At 42.6% G+C, this 22,389-nt stretch overlaps 2 protein-coding genes across 2 annotated transcripts; one reads left to right on the top strand and one right to left on the bottom strand.

Annotated features, from left to right (window-relative positions):
* The first annotated feature begins 82 nt into the window (after nucleotides 1-82).
* Nucleotides 83-15,819, top strand: tbl3 (transducin beta like 3). Its single transcript, XM_004558361.3, has 23 exons — nucleotides 83-271; nucleotides 391-442; nucleotides 728-823; nucleotides 2,326-2,373; nucleotides 2,491-2,632; nucleotides 2,750-2,834; nucleotides 3,408-3,578; nucleotides 3,658-3,733; nucleotides 3,834-3,930; nucleotides 5,804-6,018; nucleotides 6,373-6,514; nucleotides 7,245-7,303; nucleotides 7,408-7,514; nucleotides 7,639-7,771; nucleotides 8,848-9,087; nucleotides 9,232-9,302; nucleotides 10,408-10,564; nucleotides 11,944-12,002; nucleotides 12,836-12,939; nucleotides 13,755-13,826; nucleotides 13,942-14,100; nucleotides 14,567-14,660; nucleotides 15,060-15,819. The coding sequence occupies exons 1-23, from the start codon at nucleotides 240-242 to the stop codon at nucleotides 15,430-15,432; spliced, it is 2,784 nt and encodes a 927-aa protein (XP_004558418.3). The 5' UTR covers nucleotides 83-239; the 3' UTR covers nucleotides 15,433-15,819.
* Nucleotides 15,820-16,514: 695 nt separating this feature from the next.
* noxo1a (NADPH oxidase organizer 1a) lies at nucleotides 16,515-19,838 on the bottom strand. The gene is made up of 8 exons (XM_004558360.3): nucleotides 19,695-19,838; nucleotides 19,512-19,592; nucleotides 19,349-19,421; nucleotides 19,062-19,245; nucleotides 18,657-18,847; nucleotides 18,477-18,584; nucleotides 18,232-18,349; nucleotides 16,515-17,707 (listed from the first exon to the last, which is right to left on the bottom strand). Exons 1-8 carry the CDS (start codon nucleotides 19,758-19,760, stop codon nucleotides 16,942-16,944), a joined length of 1,587 nt encoding a protein of 528 aa, XP_004558417.1. The 5' UTR covers nucleotides 19,761-19,838; the 3' UTR covers nucleotides 16,515-16,941.
* Nucleotides 19,839-22,389: the final 2,551 nt, after the last annotated feature.

Here is a 22,389-nt window from a genome sequence, read left to right as displayed (position 1 = left end):
AAAATTAAAAGTTTAAAAACCACCAGTTTGGTGTTTGTGCGTTCATTTGTTGACAACAGAAGTCTGACCAATCACCGCGACGTGCGCTCAGATGACGTGCAACGTGTGCGACCCTGCCGTCAACATGCGGGATGGATGGCGGTGTTGACTGTAGCCAACGTGTGACATGAGAAATAAGTAGTATACGCCGCCTGTACTCTCTACATCACTTCTTTTTTGGGCCATTTCTCACGGGCAAGATGGCAAATACCAACCTTCAGTTCAAAACCAAGTGAGTTTTACTTTCTGCACGTGTGAGCTGGAGATCATGTAGCAAGCTAACACGAGCTAGGCTAAGGTGTTATATGAAGTTGTTGAATCCACTGTTGCCGTTTTCTTGTTCCTTTACAGTTATGCTGTTTCCAGCAAGATCGAGCCATTTTACAAAGGGGGGAAAGTGCAGGTGGGTGCTCGGCTTTGATGTGTGTGTGTGTGTGTGTGTCTCTGTGTGTGAAGCTTCTATTAATGTCTTTTGTGACACTTTAGACACTTTTGTAACAATGCGCTGGTATAAAGTTGAGCGAATTGCACAAGGTATACAGGAAGTGCAGCAAAATCAAGAAAGTCCTGACTTTGTTTCTTGATAATCATGACAAACAGATGTTTTCAGAGTCTCACACATCTGTTTTAAGTCTGTATGACAATAACCAAGATTACCTTAAATCTGACCTCTCCCCTTTTTTTCCAGATCAGCAAAGATGAGAAATACATCTTTTGCACCTGTGGCTCTCGAGTCAATGTTTTGGAGATCAGCACTGGGAAGATCATTCACTGTGTTGAGCATGTGAGTTCAGCATCTAACATCAGGGGTGGGCAGTTTATTTTTACCAGAGGGCCACATGAGAACCTGTGTCTCTTGTGGAGGGCTGCGCCAAAAAAGTTGAACTGACTTCAGCTTGGCATTTCTTTCATTTTGTATAAACTGCTCCCAGTAAAAGTAGATGTTACAACGGGGCAATAATGATGAGAATTAGGTTAACTAAAAGCACAGACATTTTTTCACTGTTTATTCAACATCCCCAGAGATGGCTGTGAACAAAATGTGCATGTTTGTTCAACATTTAAAAGACTTTAAACTTGCAGCTGTAGTTTAATAACTTCATCTGCATTTGTTGATTTCTTGTTGAGTGATGGAAATCTAGTTCTGTTTTGGACTTGAACAAGTGCATTACAGTCAAGTTCTGTGTCCAAGGTTGAAATGTGAAGAGCAGCAGACAGGTGATCTCAGCAGACAGAACATCATCTGGATTTGTTAAACTTCCATCATTCAGAGTTTTTGTTCACAGTGTGATTCAGCTCTTTTGCTTTGGGGAAGTTAACTATTTTAGTTATATCTACAACATGGTTAATTTGTAGCTGTGACTTATACAACACCTCCTGGTGTCTGATTCAGTGGGAAAATACCAATTTCAGTCACTCTTTTCCTTCACCTGTCATTGTTCCTGTCACATTTAGATAGCCATCGGTTGTAATGCCTGCCAGTTTGTCCCATGGCAGAAACACCCTATGTGTGCAGTTACCTCCATGAAGAAATCACTCCCTGTCTTAGTGCCTTGCTGCTCTGTAATATACAAAGAAGACTAACCAGGTTGTGTCGCAGACATCCCAGCTCTCGATCAGAGCCAAAGAGATAAAGTCCAAATTGTCCGCTTACCTTTTTAACCGAAAAATTAAGATTTTCCTCAGTGTCCTCAATCCCTCTTGTTACAGTTTACCTCTCCAGGTAAACTGTAACAAGAGGGATCTCAAATGCTTCTTTTTATCTCAGCGCATATTAGCACAGCAGTGCACCAAACACTCTTTCATAAACTCCCAGTCAGAGAATGAGATACTGTGTTTTGGGGGTTTTTTTGTTTTGTTTTTTTTGCGATTTTGTGAGAAACCACAAAGCGGATCCTCATTGCTCCATCCCTGCTGGACGTGTAAAACATCTCATAAACCTTCATAAACATCTGCTCTAGTATGTTTACAGTGAATCTGCATTCTCATGCACATCTAACAATTGAAAAATCTCTAGTTTCATCTTGGAAAGAGATCCAAATTGCTTTGGGGTTACATCATGAAGGGCATCTAGCCCAAATGATCTGCCAAATTAAACAGCACTGCCTGCTGTGATGAGCCTTTGTCTCACAGAAACCTTGGCTACTGCATCTTTACTGTCTTTATATCAACAACCTCATTCTAACTATTGCCATTGGTGATTTATCAGTCTTCTTTCTTTTTGTGAATAAAATGTACTTCCATGTTTCCTGTCTGAATATTTTGTTGTTGTTTTTTCTCCGGTAGGATGATCAAGAGGACATCACGTCATTTGCTCTCAGCTGTGATGATGAGGTACAGAAATGCCTGAGTCACTTCTCATTAGATCAGTCACATTTGTGTTTTCAGTATTTTCAGCTGTCACCCTGTACAACAGGACTCAGTTGGTCTTTGCTTCGTGTCTCTCCACAGATGCTGGTAACAGCCAGCCGGGCGCTGCTGCTTAAGCAGTGGGATTGGAGGCAGGCTAACTGCACTCGGTCCTGGAGGGCTATTCACACTGTTCCCGTAGCTAGTATGACCTTTGACTCCACCTCTACTCTCCTAGCCACAGGTCAGCTACCACATGATTTATTAAAAAGAAAAGCTTCTCCCTGATATCTGCTACGTGTGTGTGTATATATATATATATATATATATATATATTATGTTTCTATTTATTTACCTGCAGGTGGCTGTGATGGCACAATAAAACTTTGGGATGTGGTGAAGCAGTATTGCACTCATAACCTGAAAGGGTCATCTGGTGTTGTACAGTAAGTCTCAGGCTCTCATCTTAAAATGATGTATATTCGTATATCATACCATTTTTCTGCTGCTTATCTGGGTCTGGGCTGCAGGGGCAGGAAACTAAACAGGTACAAAGGCGCTTCCAAGCCAGCATGTCCTGGGCCTGTCTCAGGGCCTCCTTCTTCCCAGTAGGACATGCCCAGGACATGCTGGAGAGATGACATTTCTCATCTGGATTGGAAATGCCATCCTGATCAGTTGCCCAAACCACCTCAACTGGCTTTTATACTCAGTGCACTCTTTTACACAGCAGATTGGTACAGTGTCTGTGATGGACACTATTGCCGCACCAGTCCATCTGTCAGTCTTCCACTCAGCTCTTCCTTCTCTCATGAACTGGACTCACAATTATTTTAATGTGATAACTTAAAAGAGGCAATGTGGAAGTTTCAAATTGATACCAATGGGTTTATCTACCAGGAGGTTGAGAGGTAGCACTGGTGGCTGCCAGTATTTTTTACAAATGCTCATATGTAGCAGGATTTAACAATAATATGAAGAAACTAGAAACAAAGGAAATATTTTGTGTCTTTGTGCAGTTTGGTCCAGTTCCACCCAAATACCGACCTGCTGCAGCTTTTCTCCTCCTCTTTGGACTGTGGCATCCGGATATGGGACCTGCGCTCCAGCCAGTGTGTGTGTGTCCTGCAGAGCCACTACAGTGCTGTGACATCTCTCAGCTTCAGTCCCGATGGTAACGCCATGGTCAGGTACTGTGATATTTTAAATCAACCTCAGACTCCTTTTTGTTTGTGTAGCGCTGTGTGTTAAAGTCCTGTGCTCTTTCAGTTCTGGCAGAGACAAGATCTGCACAGTTTGGGACCTGAAAACTCGCAAAGCCAAGAGAACTGTTCCAGTCTATGAGGTAAGCTCGTCAATTTAGATTCATTTTAACTTAAATACATTTTGTGCTCTTCATTTGGGGAGAAAACTGGAGCTTTATTTGTGTGTATGTGATCTTACAGGCTGTGGAGGGTGTTGTAATTCTTCCTGGAAGTACAGACTTGGCTGAGATCAGAGTAAAGAGCAAGGACTTGCATTTCATCACAGCTGGAAGCAAAGGTCTGGCTGCTAAATACCGTATTTTCACGACCATAAGGCGCACTGTGCTAAAAGGCGCAGTCTCAGTTATGTGTGCCCTTACTGTATTTAACACACACATAAGGCGCACTGGACCATAGGGCGCATACAAGTACCGTATGCGTATTTAAAAATAAAGCGGGAGCAAACCTGAATTCGGTACCTTACTCACATTTCTATTGCCGGTAATCGTCATCATCAACAACACACAAGCATACAAGTGTGCGTATTTAAAAATAAAGCAGGAGCAAAACAAAGTTTGGTACTCACATTTTTATCATCAATCAAACCCATGGAAGTCCTCATCCTCTGTGTCTGAATTGAACAGCTGCGCTAAATCTCCATCAAACATGCCAGGTTCACTTTCTTCACCGTCAGAGTCACTTTCCGTGCCGTGCGGCTCCTCGGAAATGATGCCGGCTTTTGCGAAAGCTCGAACAACAGTGCCAGCAGACATGTTAGCCCAAGCATCTACAATCCATTGGCAAATTGTGGCGTAACTCGCCCGGCGCTGCCTTCCACTCTTAGTGAAACTGTGGTCTCCACCGGTCATCCATCGCTCCCAGGCCGCTCGCAGCCTTACTTTGAACGGGCGGTTCACACCGATGTCCAGCGGTTGGAGTTCCTTTGTCAGGCCTCCCGGAATGACAGCAAGCTCACAGTTCATTTGCTTCACAAGTTTTTTCACATCGGCTGTGAGATGGGCACGCATAGAGTCACAGATTAAGAGCGATGGTGATGCGTGGAAAAAACCACCTGGTCTCCTTACATACACCTCCCTCAGCCACTCTTTCATCATTTCCTCATCCATCCAGCCCTTTTCATTTGCCTTAATGATGATTCCTGCTGGAAACTTCTCTTTAGGCAAAGTCTTTCGCTTAAAAATCACCATAGGTGGCAGTTTCTGTCCATTAGCATGGCAGCCAAGCACAACAGTAAAAGAAGACTTTTCATACCCCGTTGTGCGTATCGCTACCGTGCTGGTCCCCTTCTTCTCCACAGTGTGACTCACCGGGATGTCGAAAGTGAGCGGCACCTCGTCCATGTTAGTGATGTGGCTGGGCTGGATGTTTTTGTCGCCGATGTGTTTGCTGCAGTAGGAGCGGAAGATGGCCAGCTTTTCCTTATAATCCGCTGGAAGTTGCTGCGCTACCGTAGTCCTGGTCCGGATGGAAAAATGGCACCGTTTCATAAAACGAAAGCACCAAGACGGACCTCCTTGGAAATGTTCAATGTTCATCTCTTCAGCTAGTGAAACTGCTTTTAGCCGAATGGTGACCGTCGAAACGCTTCTCCCGCTCGCTCTTTGCTCGATGATCCACCGCTCGAGTCTTTCCTCCAACTCGAGCCACCTCGCCTTATGTCCGCGGAAACTCAGCTGCGTTTTCTTGACCTGCCGGAGCTTGTTTTCCAGCTTCCTCCATTTGCGAACCATCGATTCGTTTATCTTAAATTCTCTCGCCGCTGCTCGATTTCCATGTTCCTCCGCGTAGCTGATGGCCTTCAGTTTAAACTGTGCTTCGTAAGCGTGTCTCTTTGCCATTTTCAGGGTTGTTAAAACAACGATGTTCCACATAATGCACATACCTGTCCTTTTATACAGGTATGTGTGATTGTCCCGGTATATACGATCAACGCCCACACTTCACCCTTTAACGTTCTCATGGTGTTCTCTACTACGTCCTCCTTACAACACATAGGGCGCACCGCGCTATAGGGCGCGCCGCACTTTTTGAAGAAAATCTAAGACTTTTAAGTGCGCCTTATGGTCGTGAAAATACGGTACCTCAAATATTTATATAAATGTCCTTTATCTCCTCTGTGTCACTCATCTTCTCTCCTTTCTTTCTCCTAGGTGTATTAAGGGTGTGGGAGGCCAGCACGGCACGTTGTGTCTACACGCAGACCCTTCCCTCCACCCTCCCCTCTGCCTCTGAGGAGGATGAGAACGACAACCCCCGCAGTCTGACATACCTGTTTCACCTGCCCGCCTCAGCTAGACTGGCCACAGTCACTGCAGAGCACAACATACTGCTGTATCAGCTGCCTGCTCTCACCACACAGCAGCAAGTGGGTACTGGGGTCACGTCTTAGTGGACTGCTTAGGTCCAATACTTACATGACATCACACTACAGCTTCAAACATCTGTTAGTTGTTTCTTTTTCTTACTTTTACATACACATTAAAAATAAATCATTTTTTATGGAATTGTTTGTTTCCCTGGTACACAGAAAGAGAGAAGTAAAAAAAAATCTTACAAAAATAATAAAATATATCATCACCAGCTATGTAATTGTTATTTTAAACATTGGTATCATCTCAGAAGGTTCACTATGTTTCTATTTTTTGCTGTTCTGTGTATCTGCGTATTAGAATTAACGGTCACTCTCTCCTCGGTTGCTCTATTCACCCTCCCGCTTCAGTTTGTGGGCTACAGTGACGAGGTGCTGGACGTGAAGTTTCTGGGAAAAGGTGACAGTCACATCGTGGTGGCCACCAACAGCTGCCAGCTGAAGGTTTTTGAGCTGCTCACCAACAGCTGCCAGATCCTCTATGGACACACAGGTGAGTCGCCAGCAGAGGGCAGTGTGTGTGTATGCTTACATGTGGAAACACCTACAGTATGTGTGTTCATGTACAGCAAACTACAGTCCAGAGACATGCATGTCAGTTTAAATGGGGTTTCTAAATTGGCTGTAGGTTTGATTGTGAGTGTGCAGCTGTCGGTCTCTGTGTTGAGCCTTTGATTGGCTGATGACCTGCTTAGGATGCAGCCTGTGATAGGCTGCAGCAACCACATGGAATTAGAGAAGCACTAAAGCAGGGATGTCAAACTCATTTTACATGATGGGCCACATATAGCCCACAATGAGTGGGCCTGAGTAGTGAAACGGCTCTTTCTCTCAATGTAAATTAAGTTTAACTAAACATTTAATTCCTGAGGTATCTTATTATAGGATAAATAATTGTAATTTCAACTGTAGGACTCAGTTATGTTTAACATCTCTGCCATATGCCAACAAGTCATCATAGTTATTTGTAGGGGATGTAACTGCAACAGACTTACAATGTACGTAATGTAGTATAGCACAAAATCTAATAATAAAAAGAAAGTAAAAGTCTAAGGACAGCTGTTTTTAAAGTAAGGTTGGAAGAACAGAAATGAAGTTCCTGCCAAGTTTTTGCGCAAGAATTCAGAGGTGACACAATGTGGTTGTCTCAGCTTTGGGACTTGCTGAGCAGGTTGGTAGATTTTTATCTCTGCTTATTTTTTTTATCTGCTTATCTTTTTCAGATACGGTCCTCACACTGGATGTGTTCAAAAAAGGATCTCTCTTTGCAAGTTGTGCAAAGGTACGGTTAAAAGAAAGAACGAAGAATTATATATTATATGTGACCAAAAGCTGCTATCCCCCCTTTATTAGGTCAGCAGTAACATTTGTATATTGCATCTGTAGGACAGGTCAGTGCGTGTGTGGCATATGGACAGTGACAGTGGTCAGGTGCGATGTGTGGCCCAGGGCTCCGGCCACACCAACGCTGTGGGCTCCATCTCCTGCTCCAGGTAACACTCTGCCTGCAAGCCGTCTAATAAGCTGGTTTTCTTTACACACGTGACAACACAGATACAAATTGAAGGGGGAAATGACTGTATGTGCATCTGCCCTTGTCTTTGTGCTTGTGCCTAGGATGAAGGCATCATTCGTTGCGACTGGTAGTCAGGACTGTACCGTGAAGGTGTGGGATCTACCTGCAGACTGCTCTGCAGAAGGAGGCATCCATCAGCTAACTGCCCGCGCCACAGAGAAAGCACATGATAAGGTACAAGGCAGAACGTTCTGGTCACAGTCCAAGAAGATCTTGTCCATTTTGTCCAGCACATTAAAGTTGCAGGACAGGTTCACGGTCACCGTGTAGCTGCCATCTTGGGAACAGCTTAGGTCTAAATAAATTAAGGAGAGAGTCATAATCAGTGGTCTCTAGGATATAAAAACCACATGTAAAGAATCACCAGTCAAATCTGATTTATAAAAAAATGCTTGAAGGGTTTGCTGACTGCCCAAAATAAAATTTCATTTGTCTGGTTCCCTGAGAAGTACAATTTTAACTTTAGTCACTCAACATTTTGACTTGGTCAATTACTGTGACTTATAACAAGCATTCATAGTTGCAGGAAGCCAAGAAAACATGAGTAAAGACTGGCCATCTCTCTGTATTAGACTAATGGGTAAATATGTCTTATTTACCCACTTACCCACTCATCCCTTGAATTCTTTTTGTTTAAAGGCTTCACTGTGGCATCTTCATATTCTGCAAAACACCTGACTCAGGAAGGTTAGAGGAGCCATATGACTGCGAGTCAGTAACTGTTATTTAAATATAATTTAAAACAAGAAGAATTTAGATTATGATGCTTCTTTTTTAAATAACTCCACAGATGTTGTGTATAATAAGACACACAGATGTGTGAGTCAGCCACCAGTTATGTAAACAGCTTTAAGCTAGTTGGCCTCTTCTGATAAGGAAATGCAGAAAAATCTGATCGTGGATCTGATTTCCAGGACGATGCTGGAAAGTAATCTTTCCTGCTACACCTGCCCTCATCTTACTTGGCAGCATAATAGAGCAATTAAAAGTCAGTTAATAGTCGGTTAAACCGAAGTAGGATATTGGTTACTCAAGAGTAAGGTGGAACTGCAGGCAGTGTGGCAACAGGAGTGGAGATCATGAATTTCTTTGGAAACTTTATCACATTAGTTGATCCCAATTCAGTTATTACTTCAGTCTTTTAAAAAAAAAATACATGTACTCATTCAAACCTTCATTTATAGGAAGCGCATCAGTTTTGTTAAAACGTCTGGTCCTTTTCTCCTCTACCTTCCACGTCATGTCTCCAGGATGTAAACAGTGTTGCCGTATCACCCAATGACAAGCTGCTGGCTTCAGGTTCCCAGGATCGCACAGCCAAGCTGTGGTCCTTGACGGGGGAGGGAACAGTGAGCCTGCTGGGGGTGTTTCGGGGCCACCGCCGTGGCGTCTGGGCCGTTTGCTTCTCTCCTGTGGACCAAGTGCTGGCCACCACCTCTGCAGACGGCACAGCCAAGCTGTGGAGCCTGCAAGACTTCAGCTGCCTCAAGGTGGGACATTTACTGTCCACGTGTCAGAATCACAGCAGTCTTATGGTGTTGCATAAAAGTAATCATGTTCAGACATTAGTGAGGTCTAATTTGTAGCTATATTGCTTCATTGTTTCTCCCCCTGTTCTTACTACTTTTTTAAAGACATTTGAGGGCCACGATGCATCGGTTCTTAAGGTCATCTTTGTGAGCCGAGGCACTCAGCTGCTCACCAGGTAAACGCACCGAACACGAAACCAAATACACGCCCACGCTGCGGATCGATGTGAATGCCCAATCCAGACTTTAAAAATCATGGCTTTGTTTCTCATCTTATTTCAGATATGAATCTGTCGTAGTTTGCAAAGCTTCCTCATTTATAGTAAGACAATGAAACAAACCCTGTAATTTAAAACCAAAGCTGAAAGGTCAAGAGGCTTGTCTGTGTCTCAGTGAGAAATATCTTTCAGAGGTTTGGTGTTTATAGATGGCAGAGATTGAGAAAATTATGGGAACCATTAATTGTATCTTTGTTTCCATCTTTATTGTTCCCTGTTGTTTGCAAGAGTACAAGAAATCAGAATAGAGTACAGGTACACTGACCTAATGAATAATTCAAGCATAAAATGACACCTAACTCATAATTATATCCAATAGATAATAGAGAACCAATATAATACCACGTTTAAAAAAAAAAAAAAAAAAGAAAAGTGCTTTTGCACCAACAAGTTTATTTCCAAAGTGCTATGAGCTAAAAAAGTTGCTGTGATTTGCAGTGAGTCCTTAAAAAAGTGAGGAAATAAGTGGAGGACAGAAGAATCTATCTACAGCAGGTTTGCAGTATCTGAAAGTCAGGTCGATGAGGGGAGGGAAAAATTCAGCAAATATGGGAGACGGGATCTGTGAGATGCACTGGCCTTTCTGTTGATCCAACTACTGTTCACTGAAGTCTCATCAGAAATGGTCAGTGGAAGGGTAGAGTGTCAAGAAGCTGTTTTTAAGGAAGGGAAACGGGGAGAAAATGACAAAAAAAAAAATCTAGCTTGTCTCTTAAATCTTGGTCATACTATGTTTCATAAAGGAGGATCACATTGTTTCATAAAGGAGGATCACATATTATAAATACATTGGTGAATGACTTGTAATCAACAAATCATTAGACAGTGGTTTCACAGTCAGACGTATCCTGATCCGTGGTCTGATTGTGGCAACAGCGGATATGCTCATTTCAAGGCTTCAAAGCATGACTGTGGAAACCCAACAAATGACATAATGGTAGCTATGCCAGTTTTTCATGCTGTGTCTGGTTTCCACACAGTAATTAATAATTGTTTTCCATAGTGGCTCCGATGGTTTAGTGAAGCTGTGGACCATCAAGACCAATGAGTGTGTGAAGACACTGGATGCCCACCAGGACAAAGTGTGGGGTCTCCACGCCAGTCGCAAGGATGACAAGATGGTTACTGGCTCAGCAGACTCTAACATCACCGTGTGGTCGGTAAGTAGCATTCGGCTGCTAGCCTCCAGCTGGATAGGGAATAAGAAGGGAAGGTAACTTTGGCCTTAAACACTTAGCAGTCAGTCTTCTAAACAAATACTGACCACCAAAACGAAGAGTTTCACTTGTTTTTCCATTAGTGTTGCTATTTTCTCTATGACTTAACCTAAAAACTGCGTCACAATTATACAATGGATTTCATGGTGTAATCCACAAAGTTAAATAAAGATTGAAATGGACAATGAGAGGAAGTTTTACCGTAACTTGAAGAATTGTTTTGGGGTTTTTTAACAGTTAATAAATACTTTCCATGTTCAGCAGGCACTTAACTTCACTCCTTGGTTGTTTTTTTTTAATCACCATTTGCACAAAGTGATCAGTCAGGTAGGGCTGCACGATTTTGCATAAAATGAGAATCACGACGATTTTTTGGCTTAGAATTGAGATCACGATTCTCTCACGATTTTCTTTTCCAATATAAACATTTATTGCACTTATTAACTGCACATCAACTTCGTAACAGTTGAGACTGAACATAAAAACAATAAATAAACATAAAAACAATAAATGTCTCACGTTTTGTTGTTGCTGCAAAATGTTGTACTGCTTGAAATTCCGTCTCCACCGTTGCTCGACGCTGCGTGTATAGAGCAGGTAGTGCAACAATAGAAAAATAGTTGCGGGACGGCACTGTGTAGCGTTTGTCTAGGGTGTTGATCATTTTCCTAAATCCCTCGTTTTGCACAGTGTTGATGGGAGCCATATCTTTGGTCAGGTGATAAGTGATAGCCTCCGTAATTTCTTTGTGCCTGCGGAAGTCCGACGTGTATAGGGAAGCGCTGTATAAGGTTCCCATTATTGATGTTTGGGTGGTTGACCGGGACGGATTTTCTCCTGTCACTTTCTCGTCATCCCTGACGTGCTCTCCGTTGTTTTTTCCCTGCTAATTTTAGCGTCACACGGCACAGCTTCTGTATCACGTGGTATAAGGCTCCGCCCTTGTCATTTGTTGAGCAGGAAGAGTGAGCGCTTGTTTTCATGCAGATTACGTCCCGGATCAAAATGCGGTACAATCGTCGTCGTCTTTTTTTCTTTTTTTTCTTTTTTATTAAATCGTTGTCATTTGGAAATGAGATCGCACATAAGTATGAATCGAGATCGCGATTTTCTAACGATTAATCGTGCAGCCCTACAGTCAGGTAGCTGTGTTGTTGTGACAGTAGGGAGTTTACCTTCTGAAGTATCCCTTAAGAGGGATTCAGTGCACATCTTATCTAGGTGGTAATGTTTGCTTTTTTAAAATTTATTTTCCCTTTCTGTGTTTTAAAAAAAAATGTGTGTTCAGTAGATCTACAGTTTTCTCTGTTGTGCACATCTAGGATGTGACTGAAATAGAGCTGGCAGAGGAGCAGGCGAAACAGGAAGATCAGATACTCAAGTAAGTTGCACACGACATCTCTGACAGCAAGAAGAGGGATTTACTATCGTAGAACAGGCACACCTGCACCATCCATCCTCCTCTCCACTCCGTCTGCAGGGGTGGACACACTCTTTGTTTTGCTTTTAGGCGTGTGGAAAGGATCACTCAACATCACTCAGACATGATCTGCTTTTGTTTTTCCATCTGTTTTGACATCCTGCCTGTCAGCAAGTCCCTCAGATGGTTTTTGTGATTTGCTTGGCTGTGGAGGTTCGCAGGTCAAAGCTGTCAGTAAAGTATGAGTGTGGGAGTGCGTGCTTTGCTGTTCTGATAAGCACAAAAAACTTTAGGTTTGCAGTATGTGAAACAATAAAGAATTTATTTCTGTATTAAATGTTAATTTGCACTTTTAAAGAGTACATTTCAGCTCCATGTTTTTATTCTTGCTAAAGTAGCTTTGCATGATTCCCACAAATTCCGGCCCACAGTTCATCAACTATCTGAAACAATCATTTTTAACTATATTTTCTTTCTTTATTACGTTTTACAGCGTTCCCTATTGATACAGACTGCCCACCCTCATTTCCATTCATATTACTCCAAAGTAATTGACAGAAAAATAAATAAATGACAGGAAAGTTTCTATGTTTCCACCATTAGTGAGTCCACGGTAAATGGATAGTCTGTGCAATGAGCTATAATAACTTTTTCTGTTATGATGGGGAAAAAGAGGCCTACAGGCTGTCAGTAAGTGATCATGATACAAATTCCCTGCAGTATGTACAGGTGTGTGCGTGTGTGTTTGTGTCTCTGCCTACGAACCCACACCTGTATGTTTGTTGTGTCTGAAGGCAGCAAGAGCTGTCCAATCTGCTCCACGGGAAGAAATATCTGAAGGCCTTGGGTCTCGCCATCTCACTGGACCAGCCTCACACCGTGCTCACTGTTATCAAAGGTACCGACTCTGTCACACGGATCTATCACACTTTGGTCTTTAGTGTCTGACTTTGATTAGCTGTGTGCATGTAAAGTCCAAATTAGATGCTCATCTACGCCTGTCCTTTAGCTTTTCACCTGTGGTTACCTGGAATGTTGTTATTTTTCTTCTGTACGGCTGCTTTGTTTTAAACGTTGAGTCACTCGAGCACTGACACATGCAGCTCTGGCAAACAGTGGGTCTGTGAACATATAATAACACACACCTCGTTTCTGCGCTCACTCTCTTTTGTTCAGTGACATGTAGTTAAAACTGCAGTGACATATTGTTAATCTGAAGCTGTAACGTCTCAGTATTTTGGATTTGCTGCACTACTTATTTGTGTTAGTACAAAGCAATTTCATCGAAATGGAAGAAAATGTCCTGTTTTGTAACAGCAATGCTCATTTTTCACACCATGTTTGATTGGCTTCCACAGAAGGAGTTTTTTGGTTTGTTTGGTAGTTTAATCCTTCCACTGTTTATAGTATAATTTGAACACACCAGGATAGTTGGACAAAAATAAAATGGTTCATAGTTGGTGTTTCACAGTTTGCTTTGGAGGTGTCTTCATGTCACTGGCTGCAAGTTTGTTTTTTTGAGAAATCATGACATTCAGATGGCACCAGACAAAACTGTGCCATTGCCAAGAACAGCCGTAAGTGAGACAAACATTGAGCTATCGACACAGCTGAATGGATGGACTCTGGAGAGAGTTTGCTGAGTCCATGTGTCAGACCCTATATGAACAGACTGTCTGCTGACTCTGACTAGTTGTCCCATGTTGCTTCCAGCGATCCGTGAAGGAGAGAATAGCTCCGAGCTGTTGGAAAAGACGCTGCTGAAGCTTCGACAGGATCAAAAAGGTAGCCTGTTAAAAAGAGAATGACTGTGTTTTTACACAATACTAATACCTGTCATTTCAGACAGTGATACAGAAGTTTCCTTATTTCTTTCCTCTGTTTTCTTGGATCCACTCAGAGTCAGTTCTGCGCTATTGTGTGGTGTGGAACACCAACGCCAGGAACTGCCTGAATGCCCAGGCTGTCCTACAGGTGCTCCTCACACACCTGCCCCCCGAAGAGCTGCTGCAGTACCAGGGAGCCCGATCACACCTTGAGGGCCTCATTCCATACACAGGTTAGGAGGGGGAACGAGTGCTTTGACGAACAGAGACCAAAACTGCATCAGACAAAAAAGAAGAAAAAGCTTTTACTCTGATTATTTACTCAAAGTGGCCACAGATTGATCTAAACTTTAGAAACACTCAGAAACGTACAAATAAGTGTCTCATATACGGAATAGAACACTAGAGTTAAAGGAATGAAAACTGAAAGTGTGACCCTTTCCTTGTAGCGTTCTGTGAAAATTAGGTGTGTGCAATGTTATGTAAAGAGTTCAGACTGCAGGGGTTTGATTGTAGTATGTGGTTAATTAGAGAAACTGGATAGACAATAGAAAAAAGGATGTTTTGGTCTTTATGCCATGTTTATTAAACATGATATACATGAGTACAATCAATTTTCCTACATGGAAAAAATAACTGTTGTAAATTAACAGACTTTTTACTTTCTTTTTTATTTATTTATGGTCATTTTCCCCACAGAGAGACACATGCAGAGGATTGGGCGTCTGCTGCAGGCCTCCATGTTCTTGAACTACATGTGGCAGAAAATGAGAGTGGCCGGAGCGCCGTCCAGGTGAGACTCTGCTCTGAACGCTTTGACAAATCACCACGCTGAATGTTGACTGAATCCCGGTGTTTCCGAAACAACACTGGCACCTTTCTAATATTGACTCTCGTGCTGCTTGTTTGTGGTTTCAAAGCAAATTGTTATATTAAAGGAAAATTTCACCACAAAATCAGATTTAAGTTTGTGTTTGTTTTGTTTTCCAATCTAATTAGAATGAAGACCCGCTGACATGAATGAGGTGTCAACTTTTAACAGCATATTTGACCGTTTGGCTCTCCAAATGTAGTGCAGGAGCAGCCTTAAACCAAAGCTGGAAACATGCTATGTGTAATTAGCTATGTGAGGTTATTAAATGAAAATATTTTTAGTTTGTCAGCCTAATTTATGCTGTTATATCTTCTCCAGTACGGGCCAAGATGAAGACATGGATACGACACCTCTGGCACAGGCTCAGCCTTTCTTTGTGATTGACAAGGAGAAAAAGAGCGGCAGCGACGAGAGACGAGACGAAGGCAACGACAGCGACGGTGAACAAGACGAAGATCCAGATTCCTGTGTTGAAGATGAAGAGGAGCTCGAGGATGTCAGTGCCACCAACAAAGCCTCCACCGACAACGGGCGAGTGGAAAACGGAGCAAGCCACAAAACTAACGGCAAGCACCACTCTGAGAGCGAGGAGAGCTCTGAAGAGGAAGACCAGGAGGAGGAAACGACAGTTAAAAAGACAAAAGGTCTCCCGGTTTCTTCGGCTCAACAGTGCCAGACTTTTGCCAGCTGACAGGAATCAGTTTGGAAACAATAGGTTTTCTTATCTCAGATTATTGGCAGCTGGAGACAGTTCAGATGTGAAATGATAACATTTGTTAGGACGGCTTCTCTACAGACTTTAAGTCATGTGCCAAAGCATCAGCTCCTCCATGCAGATTTTAATGACCCTGACTTCTTCAGACAAAAAAGAGGAAAAGGGGACGCGCAGGAGGAGGAAACCTGGACCATCTTCACACTCACCACATGCCATTGTGTTGTTCTGCAGTAGTGCAATGTCCTGATCTACCAGCTCAACTAAATGAACACACTTTTATGTAACCCAGACAGCAGTTTCCTCATATAACCGTGGAGTATTTTGTCTTCTCTGCAAATGTTAATAAAATAAACAATGTTTGATTTAAAAGGAGTCACATTTTTATTAAAATAAAATAGCTACAAAGGGAGTAAATTAAATTTGAACCCATGGCATTCACTTGATGCACAGGCGTAGAAAAAAGTGTCAATTCACCCATTGACACACATTCATACAAATGTGTGTCAATAGGTGAATGAGGCATGTTTTATAAAGTGCCTAAAATGCACAAGAACCAGACCATCTGCTATGTGAGTGAGCGCCAGCACGAGTTGTGGTTTCCTGGCAGGCTTTAGATAAGGACTGCAGTTCTTGAGGATTCATGCTCAGCATGGAAAACGGCTGAAAAATGTCCTTTAGTTTAGATACAGCTTTATCTTCCTGGTTCATCCAGGTTTTTGCAGCACAGGCCCCTGAAAGTGTAAAACAAGCTGAAGGTATGAAAGCAAAAGCAGGATGTCTAAAGGTGTATTATTAGTTCCATTATGGGAAATGTCAGTATTGAATAAACCAGCTCAACTAGAGTTTTAACCCTAGTTGACTCTTGGAATCAAGAAGTAAACCTATCATGCTTTTAAATGACAGGTGAAGCCGGCGCTCTTGGAGGAAACCCAAGCAAGGGCGAGATTGTCCTCTAAGCCTCTGATTTTATGACATTCAAAACCGAACTGCAACATTTTCCTTCTAACTTCATGTGTTTGAAACAAGGTTTAGATGTGAAACATGCCAAAACAAACAGGTTGAGTTCCCCAAAATGCTTTTATTTGCTCTCAGCTACTCAGTAACACGAGTGCACCCAGATCAGATAATGAAGTGTGTGTTTGTTGACTATCCGCACGCGCAGGCGGCGGGATAGGCTGCGAAGGTTTTTCAACAGGAATTTAAACAACTTCCACACACTGGTATGCAGACAAACATTTACTTTTCCTGCAGTCAAAATGAGCAGAAGAGCCATCGTTTGTGGAATCTACACAGACTATATGCATATAAGGCACAACACAAGGCTTCCAGTATGGAAAATAAAACGAGGCATGTTAAATGATCGATTGGTCAAAGTGGTGATGATACAGGAGCCATCACATATTCATCTAATCATCTAAAACAAAAGAACAGTTGTTCTTCTGTACTTTTATCACTTCAACAGTGACAAAAATAAAGCTTTACTTTTCAAACAGGAACTTTATCGGCTGATGATCTCAGCTTGGGTGACAGAGCACCTTTTGCTGCATTCTTGCGGGTGACAGAAGTACACCGGGAGAGGATCTCCTGGGCGCTCGGTCTGGGTGGCACCTTGGGTATTTTGGGTGATTTGTAGAGCGTGGGATCAGAGACACTCGAGATCAGCCTCCCCCCTGGGCCGCTCGTTGGGCTGAGGGTGTTGCTCGTCCCCGGTGGAGGCGTGCGGCTGAGACGCAGCCATTCATCATTGGCAGTGGGGCTCAGGTTCAGGGACGAGTTAAAGCTGGAGTCGTCACTGAAGCTGAAGTCGGTGCTGTCGCTCATAAAGCTATCCTCACTATCCTCCGTCTGACTCCTGGAGAGGACGCGTTCTTCGTCCTCTCCATCCATCTTCACCGTGATCACGGGCGGAGGAGGGTGAGAGGGAGAGGTGGGTGAAGTGGAGATATCGGTAGCAGCACTGGTACTGTTTGCAGCAGGCTGTGCATGAGGTTGTTCAGACAAAACCTCAAGAGACGCAGACCTCTGCCTACTCTCCGGCAGGATCAGGAGAGGTGACGAAGACCTTACGGGGGGATGTTGCAGCAGGCTTCCTTGGGAGAGGCTCAGTTGGGAGTGCTGTTCCAGATTCGAGGATGGAACGAGAAGGGAAGTGTGGCGGCGCTGATCCAGGTGATGGGAAGTGTTATGAATATGAGGGTAGCGGTGGGGCTGCAGTATCATGGTGGGAATGTAACCCATTTTCCCACTGGATCTGTTAGATGACAAGAATGAAGAAATCAAAGTAATTTAAAATTGGAAATCATGCATCGTTCTTTTATTTCCACATACATGGCTACATAACAAGTGTCAGGCCTTTTGTGAAACTTTAAGCCATGACAACCGATGTTATGAAAGAAATCCAGTTAAATCAGGCTGCGCTATGGTACAAAATTCTTCTATTTATTCTTTTTTAAATTCGGAAGAGATTTAAATTTCTTTTTCAAAGGAAATTACCATGAAAACATAATCGGTCATTAACTGTCTGTGCTTAAAATAGATTATTCATCTCATTTGAGTTGCCTCTGCTGATTGGTTGACAGGGCAGTGACACTCACTGAGCCTGTCTTTTCTTTTATCAGCTGTTCATCGTTGCGTACTAATGTTCATGCGACCCAACCTGTGTTTCTGGCTTTTTGGCAGTCACAGAGAAAGATCTGGGTGGCTGCAACTCTCATGGCTTGCAAGAATCTGTAACAAAATAACTTGAAATAAAAGTTTCAGCCCAGGCTAGAATACCTGACGAGCCACCAGCCATTTTCAGACTTCTGCAGGACTTCCACCACAGCACCTATGGTTACGGTCACCTCGTCAGTTTTGGTGGCCTTGTAGCTCTTGACTGCAGTGTAGAGTGCTCCTGGAGAGAGAATGAAGGATTAGACATAATGCTTTGCAATATGAATGATATTCACTGAATAAGGAAATACATAATGAGAGTGCAATGTCGTGAGAAAGGGTACAAGAAAAACTGTAGCTATGTGTACCTTTTTCAGGAATCTCCTCATGATCTTCATTATCATCATTTGTCCTCTCCAGATAGGGTGCAGGAAACCAGGCCATCCGCCTGTCTTCAGTCTCCACCAGCCACCATCCTGAATCACCAGAAACATGCATTTTACTGCTCACATTGAGTTATCCGTGTTAACTGAAAGCTGTCGGCTCACCTCCTTTGTCTTTGATGACCACATCGAGTTTGTCACCCTTGGCTACTTTCAAAGGTTTGTTCTTGGAGTCTTTGGTGTCATACGGGGCGACACACGTGTATGCTTCTGTGATAAACGGCTGGGTCACTTCACCGGCGTTTGCGTGAAGTCCTTCGCTTCTGAGTTCATCCTCCGGGGGCATGATGATGATGCTGAGGAGGAAGAGCAACACAGACGTGCACAATGTCAGAGTCATGCATTCATCTTGCATTATACATATTTATTTATGTACTCGTGCACTCAGAAGATTGAACCTGCAGATACAAGATTTTGCAAATGTTACGGTCCCTAAATTAGATCTGTGTGGGTAACTTTAACTAAAAGCTATTATAAAACATTTATTGTGTAATAAATGTTTAGCCGTACCCGTTTTTGGCAAAGTCCGGCTGCAGGTCCTGGTCTTTAGGGTTCAAGAACTGGATGAGCTCTGCAGACTGAGTCACTCGCTGGTCACAGGACAGGACTGCATTGCAATATTTCTGCAAATATTTCAAGCGCACCAGTGACTTGGTTGGGGCTTTCCCTCGACTTTTTTGCTTCACCCTCCCCTCTGAAATCCCAGAGAACGATTTTAGTTACAATCCCATCGGTCTGTAAGTGAACCATGCGATTCTTGTAAAGCAGCAAGTGTGGTCTACATGACCCGAACATACCTCGAAATCTGGGGACAATTCTGTCAGATTTTCTCAGCTTGTTTGCAGGTGGGAATGCTTTCTTCAGTTGTTTCTGTGAGAAATAATTTGAGTAACAAAACAAAAGTTACCTGGATATGTGCAACTTGGAAAAAACAAAAGAAAGAAGGTGTTTTATACTCACGTGCATTTTCATGAATTCTCGAAAACGTCTGTAAATCACAACACTGCTCTCGTCGGACCAAAGCACAGAAGTCTTGTAAAACTGGAAAAGAAAAGGCAGCTTTTCTCAGGAGAGGCACGCATTTTATTTAATAAAAATACCCACACATAGAACCAGGAAAGTGAAAAATCCTTTGCTGCTTACTTTGGTCTTTTCCTTCTGCAGTACTCCAACTAGATGGATGCTTATGGGATACTGCTTAGCCTCCATAATGACAGCACAGATGGGTGCTTGGGAGCTGCAGTCAAACTAGCTCAGCCTTTCCCAGGTATGTGACTGAAGCAGTGAGGCTCTGCAGGTGAATTTATGCTTCCTCCACCGGAGCAGGTGTGGCTCTGGTTTACGTAGGCAACCAGAGGGGGAAAATCTGCAGTTGTGTACATGCTGGAAATTCTTGCAAATTAGCTTTGGTGCATATCACACAAAATATATTTTCACAAAAAAGTTGAATTTATATTGATATTTATATAAAACTGCAGTTTTTGTTTTTTTTAGTGTTCATTTTTGAAAAAAGAACAGAATTTACTCCTGATTTTCTCTCTCTTTCTTTCTTTGTTACACACACACACACACACACACACACACACACACACACACACACACACACACACACACACACACACACACACACACACACACACATATATATATATAAACGATAGTACTGTTTCCTTAACAGTAAATACTGCCCAGAGAGTGAGCTGTGCTTCTTGTTAATGTGTTTTTTTTAGCCTTACACTAAATCTGAGACCAACATTCAGAAAACAACGTGGTCGTGCATTCAGCATCGGCAGACTTTTATACTAAAACAAAACGGTGCCCACATCTTCCAGTCAAGGGTAACAAAGTAACTACTCTGTGTGTTTAAATGTGCACAGAACTCCAAGACTTCTTGTTGCCAAGATTAAAACTTCAACATACCTAACACTGTAATAGGTTACGTTTTATTTTGAAATTTGGATTTAACGGTGACACACAGCTAAGCTCTTTGTGAAACAAAGACAGACAAATTCAACTGAGAGGTTTACATTCAGTGAGTGTGTTTGTGCGAGTGAGAACGTGTGGGAGTGTCAGTGTGTCATTATGAAAATTACCAAGGGTGCAGTACGATACTGCTCGCCTAGTTGCAGAAACCGTTGGGAATGTGCTGAATTATCAGGCAGATTATGTAGATTAGGTGCATGTCCTCAATGAAGACAACATGAAATTCAAATGGGTGCGTCCAGATGTGTGTGACTGATAGAGAGAGACAAGGAGTCCTTCCCACAGCAAGTGATTTTGGGTAATCCCTTACATCTGAGTCCTCCCTTCTTCTATTCTTTTATTCTGTACTGGTGTACAGCTCAGTCTGGACTGGTTTTACAGGTAAGACAAGGATATGCAAAGGCCTCTCTCTCGTTCTCTCCCTCGCTTGGTATTTTCCTCTCTCCCTTTCTTCCTCAAAACCATCTTGTGGAGTGGAAAATGGGGCGAGAGAGAAAAAGCCGCTGCAATAAAACTGAGGAACACTGGAAAGAAAAAAAAACAACCCCAAAACAAAACGAAAAAAGTACAAGCAGACAAGAAAGGTGAAGAGGTCCCCTCTCTTTAACACCGTGTAGATAAGGCGAGTTATTCTCACTCACTGAGAGCTGACAGCCAGAATAGTGCCACAAGTGAGAACCACTCACTATAAAGTCAACAATCAAGAGAGCACACAACCACTTTGTGTCTTGTCACACATCCAAATATAGTTAGAACTCCTTCTCTTTTCTCTCTGCTGCATGCGTGTGTGTCTAAATCACACTACACCTTTTAGAGGCACCAGCTAATTTCAGAAGATAAAAATGTCATTACCGCAAGGTATCTGTTGAGCTGCAGGCACAAAAAAAAGACTCCAATGCAAATTAGGACCTTTCAGATGAAGGAAAGAATAAGCACAGTTAACAGAGGTTCAACGACATTCAGAGATCAAATCAAATCAAATCTGAAAGAAGGCTGCCTTTTGACTCCGATTTTCGAGTCTTTCTCTTTAAGCCTGAGACGGCATTCATCCATGTTATTACAGTGCTTTTTCAAGCTTATGTAATAGAAGAATCCACCTGTGTTTATAATGTGGAGTCAAATATGATCGCGCACACACTCTGAACACCTGTCAAACCATTGTGCGCTTAGTGTGATGGTATTTGAGGATGTGCGCGTGAATACTTGCTCCATAGAATTCCTGATCCAAGCCTGCAGCATGTCTTTGGAGCGCTTTGCCAAGGAAAACAGTTCCAGTTTCATCCAAAGCAAACAAATGCACGATCAGACCCATGGGGTTTAAGCCTGGCTCTTCTTAAGTAAGCAGCTTCTTATAATCTGCAAAAACTAAACTAAAATAACACACTGCAGCAGTTATCGGAAGCAGGATGAGAAATGGTCAGCTCTTGAAGCCACATGTTGACACAAATAGAAGTGGCTTTATGAAACTTTATGTCACCATTTTCTGATGCAATGTAAATCTGGCAAATGACAGCACTTAGCAGCGTGACTTTTGATCTATACTAGGCTACTACTAGAAATTCCCTCGATGCTAAATTGCACACTCGTGCAACGTATATTCCTGAAATCCTACTACTTCTCACTTCCTTATTTGCCAAACCAAAAATCTGAACTTTATGCTGGAAGTGCATTTTAAACCTTCCTCTATGTTGCTGACTCAACCAGAACCATCCATCGATAATAGCAGCAGAAAACTATGTCAAAGGCAGGTTTTACTGCATAGTATTGCGGGCACATGGAAGTTGAAGTAAACGCTAAAAATCTCACATGTTGATTGATTTCATTCGATTAATATTGCCACCATTCCCTCACAGGA

This window comes from Maylandia zebra, linkage group LG4 (assembly GCF_041146795.1).
Source record: "Maylandia zebra isolate NMK-2024a linkage group LG4, Mzebra_GT3a, whole genome shotgun sequence".
NCBI lineage: Eukaryota > Metazoa > Chordata > Actinopteri > Cichliformes > Cichlidae > Maylandia > Maylandia zebra.
The sequence above is the reverse complement of the archived record's forward strand: the minus strand, read 5'-3'. Positions and strand labels throughout refer to the sequence as shown.

What these genes read in the sequence shown, in the direction of transcription:
- tbl3 (XM_004558361.3), top strand. Translation starts at nt 240, where the DNA reads ATGGCAAATACCAACCTTCAGTTCAAAACCAA. An exon ending in ACAAAGGGGGGAAAGTGCAG is followed by an intron (nt 443 to 727) that starts GTGGGTGCTCGG and finishes CTTTTTTTCCAG; the next exon opens with ATCAGCAAAGATGAGAAATA. An exon ending in CTCTCACCACACAGCAGCAA is followed by an intron (nt 6,019 to 6,372) that starts GTGGGTACTGGG and finishes CTCCCGCTTCAG; the next exon opens with TTTGTGGGCTACAGTGACGA.
- noxo1a (XM_004558360.3), bottom strand. Translation starts at nt 19,760, where the DNA reads ATGGAGGCTAAGCAGTATCCCATAAGCATCCATCTAGTTGGAGTACTG. An exon ending in AATTGTCCCCAGATTTCGAG is followed by an intron (nt 19,246 to 19,348) that starts GTATGTTCGGGT and finishes CTGGGATTTCAG; the next exon opens with AGGGGAGGGTGAAGCAAAAA. An exon ending in TGAGGAGATTCCTGAAAAAG is followed by an intron (nt 18,350 to 18,476) that starts GTACACATAGCT and finishes TTCTCTCTCCAG; the next exon opens with GAGCACTCTACACTGCAGTC.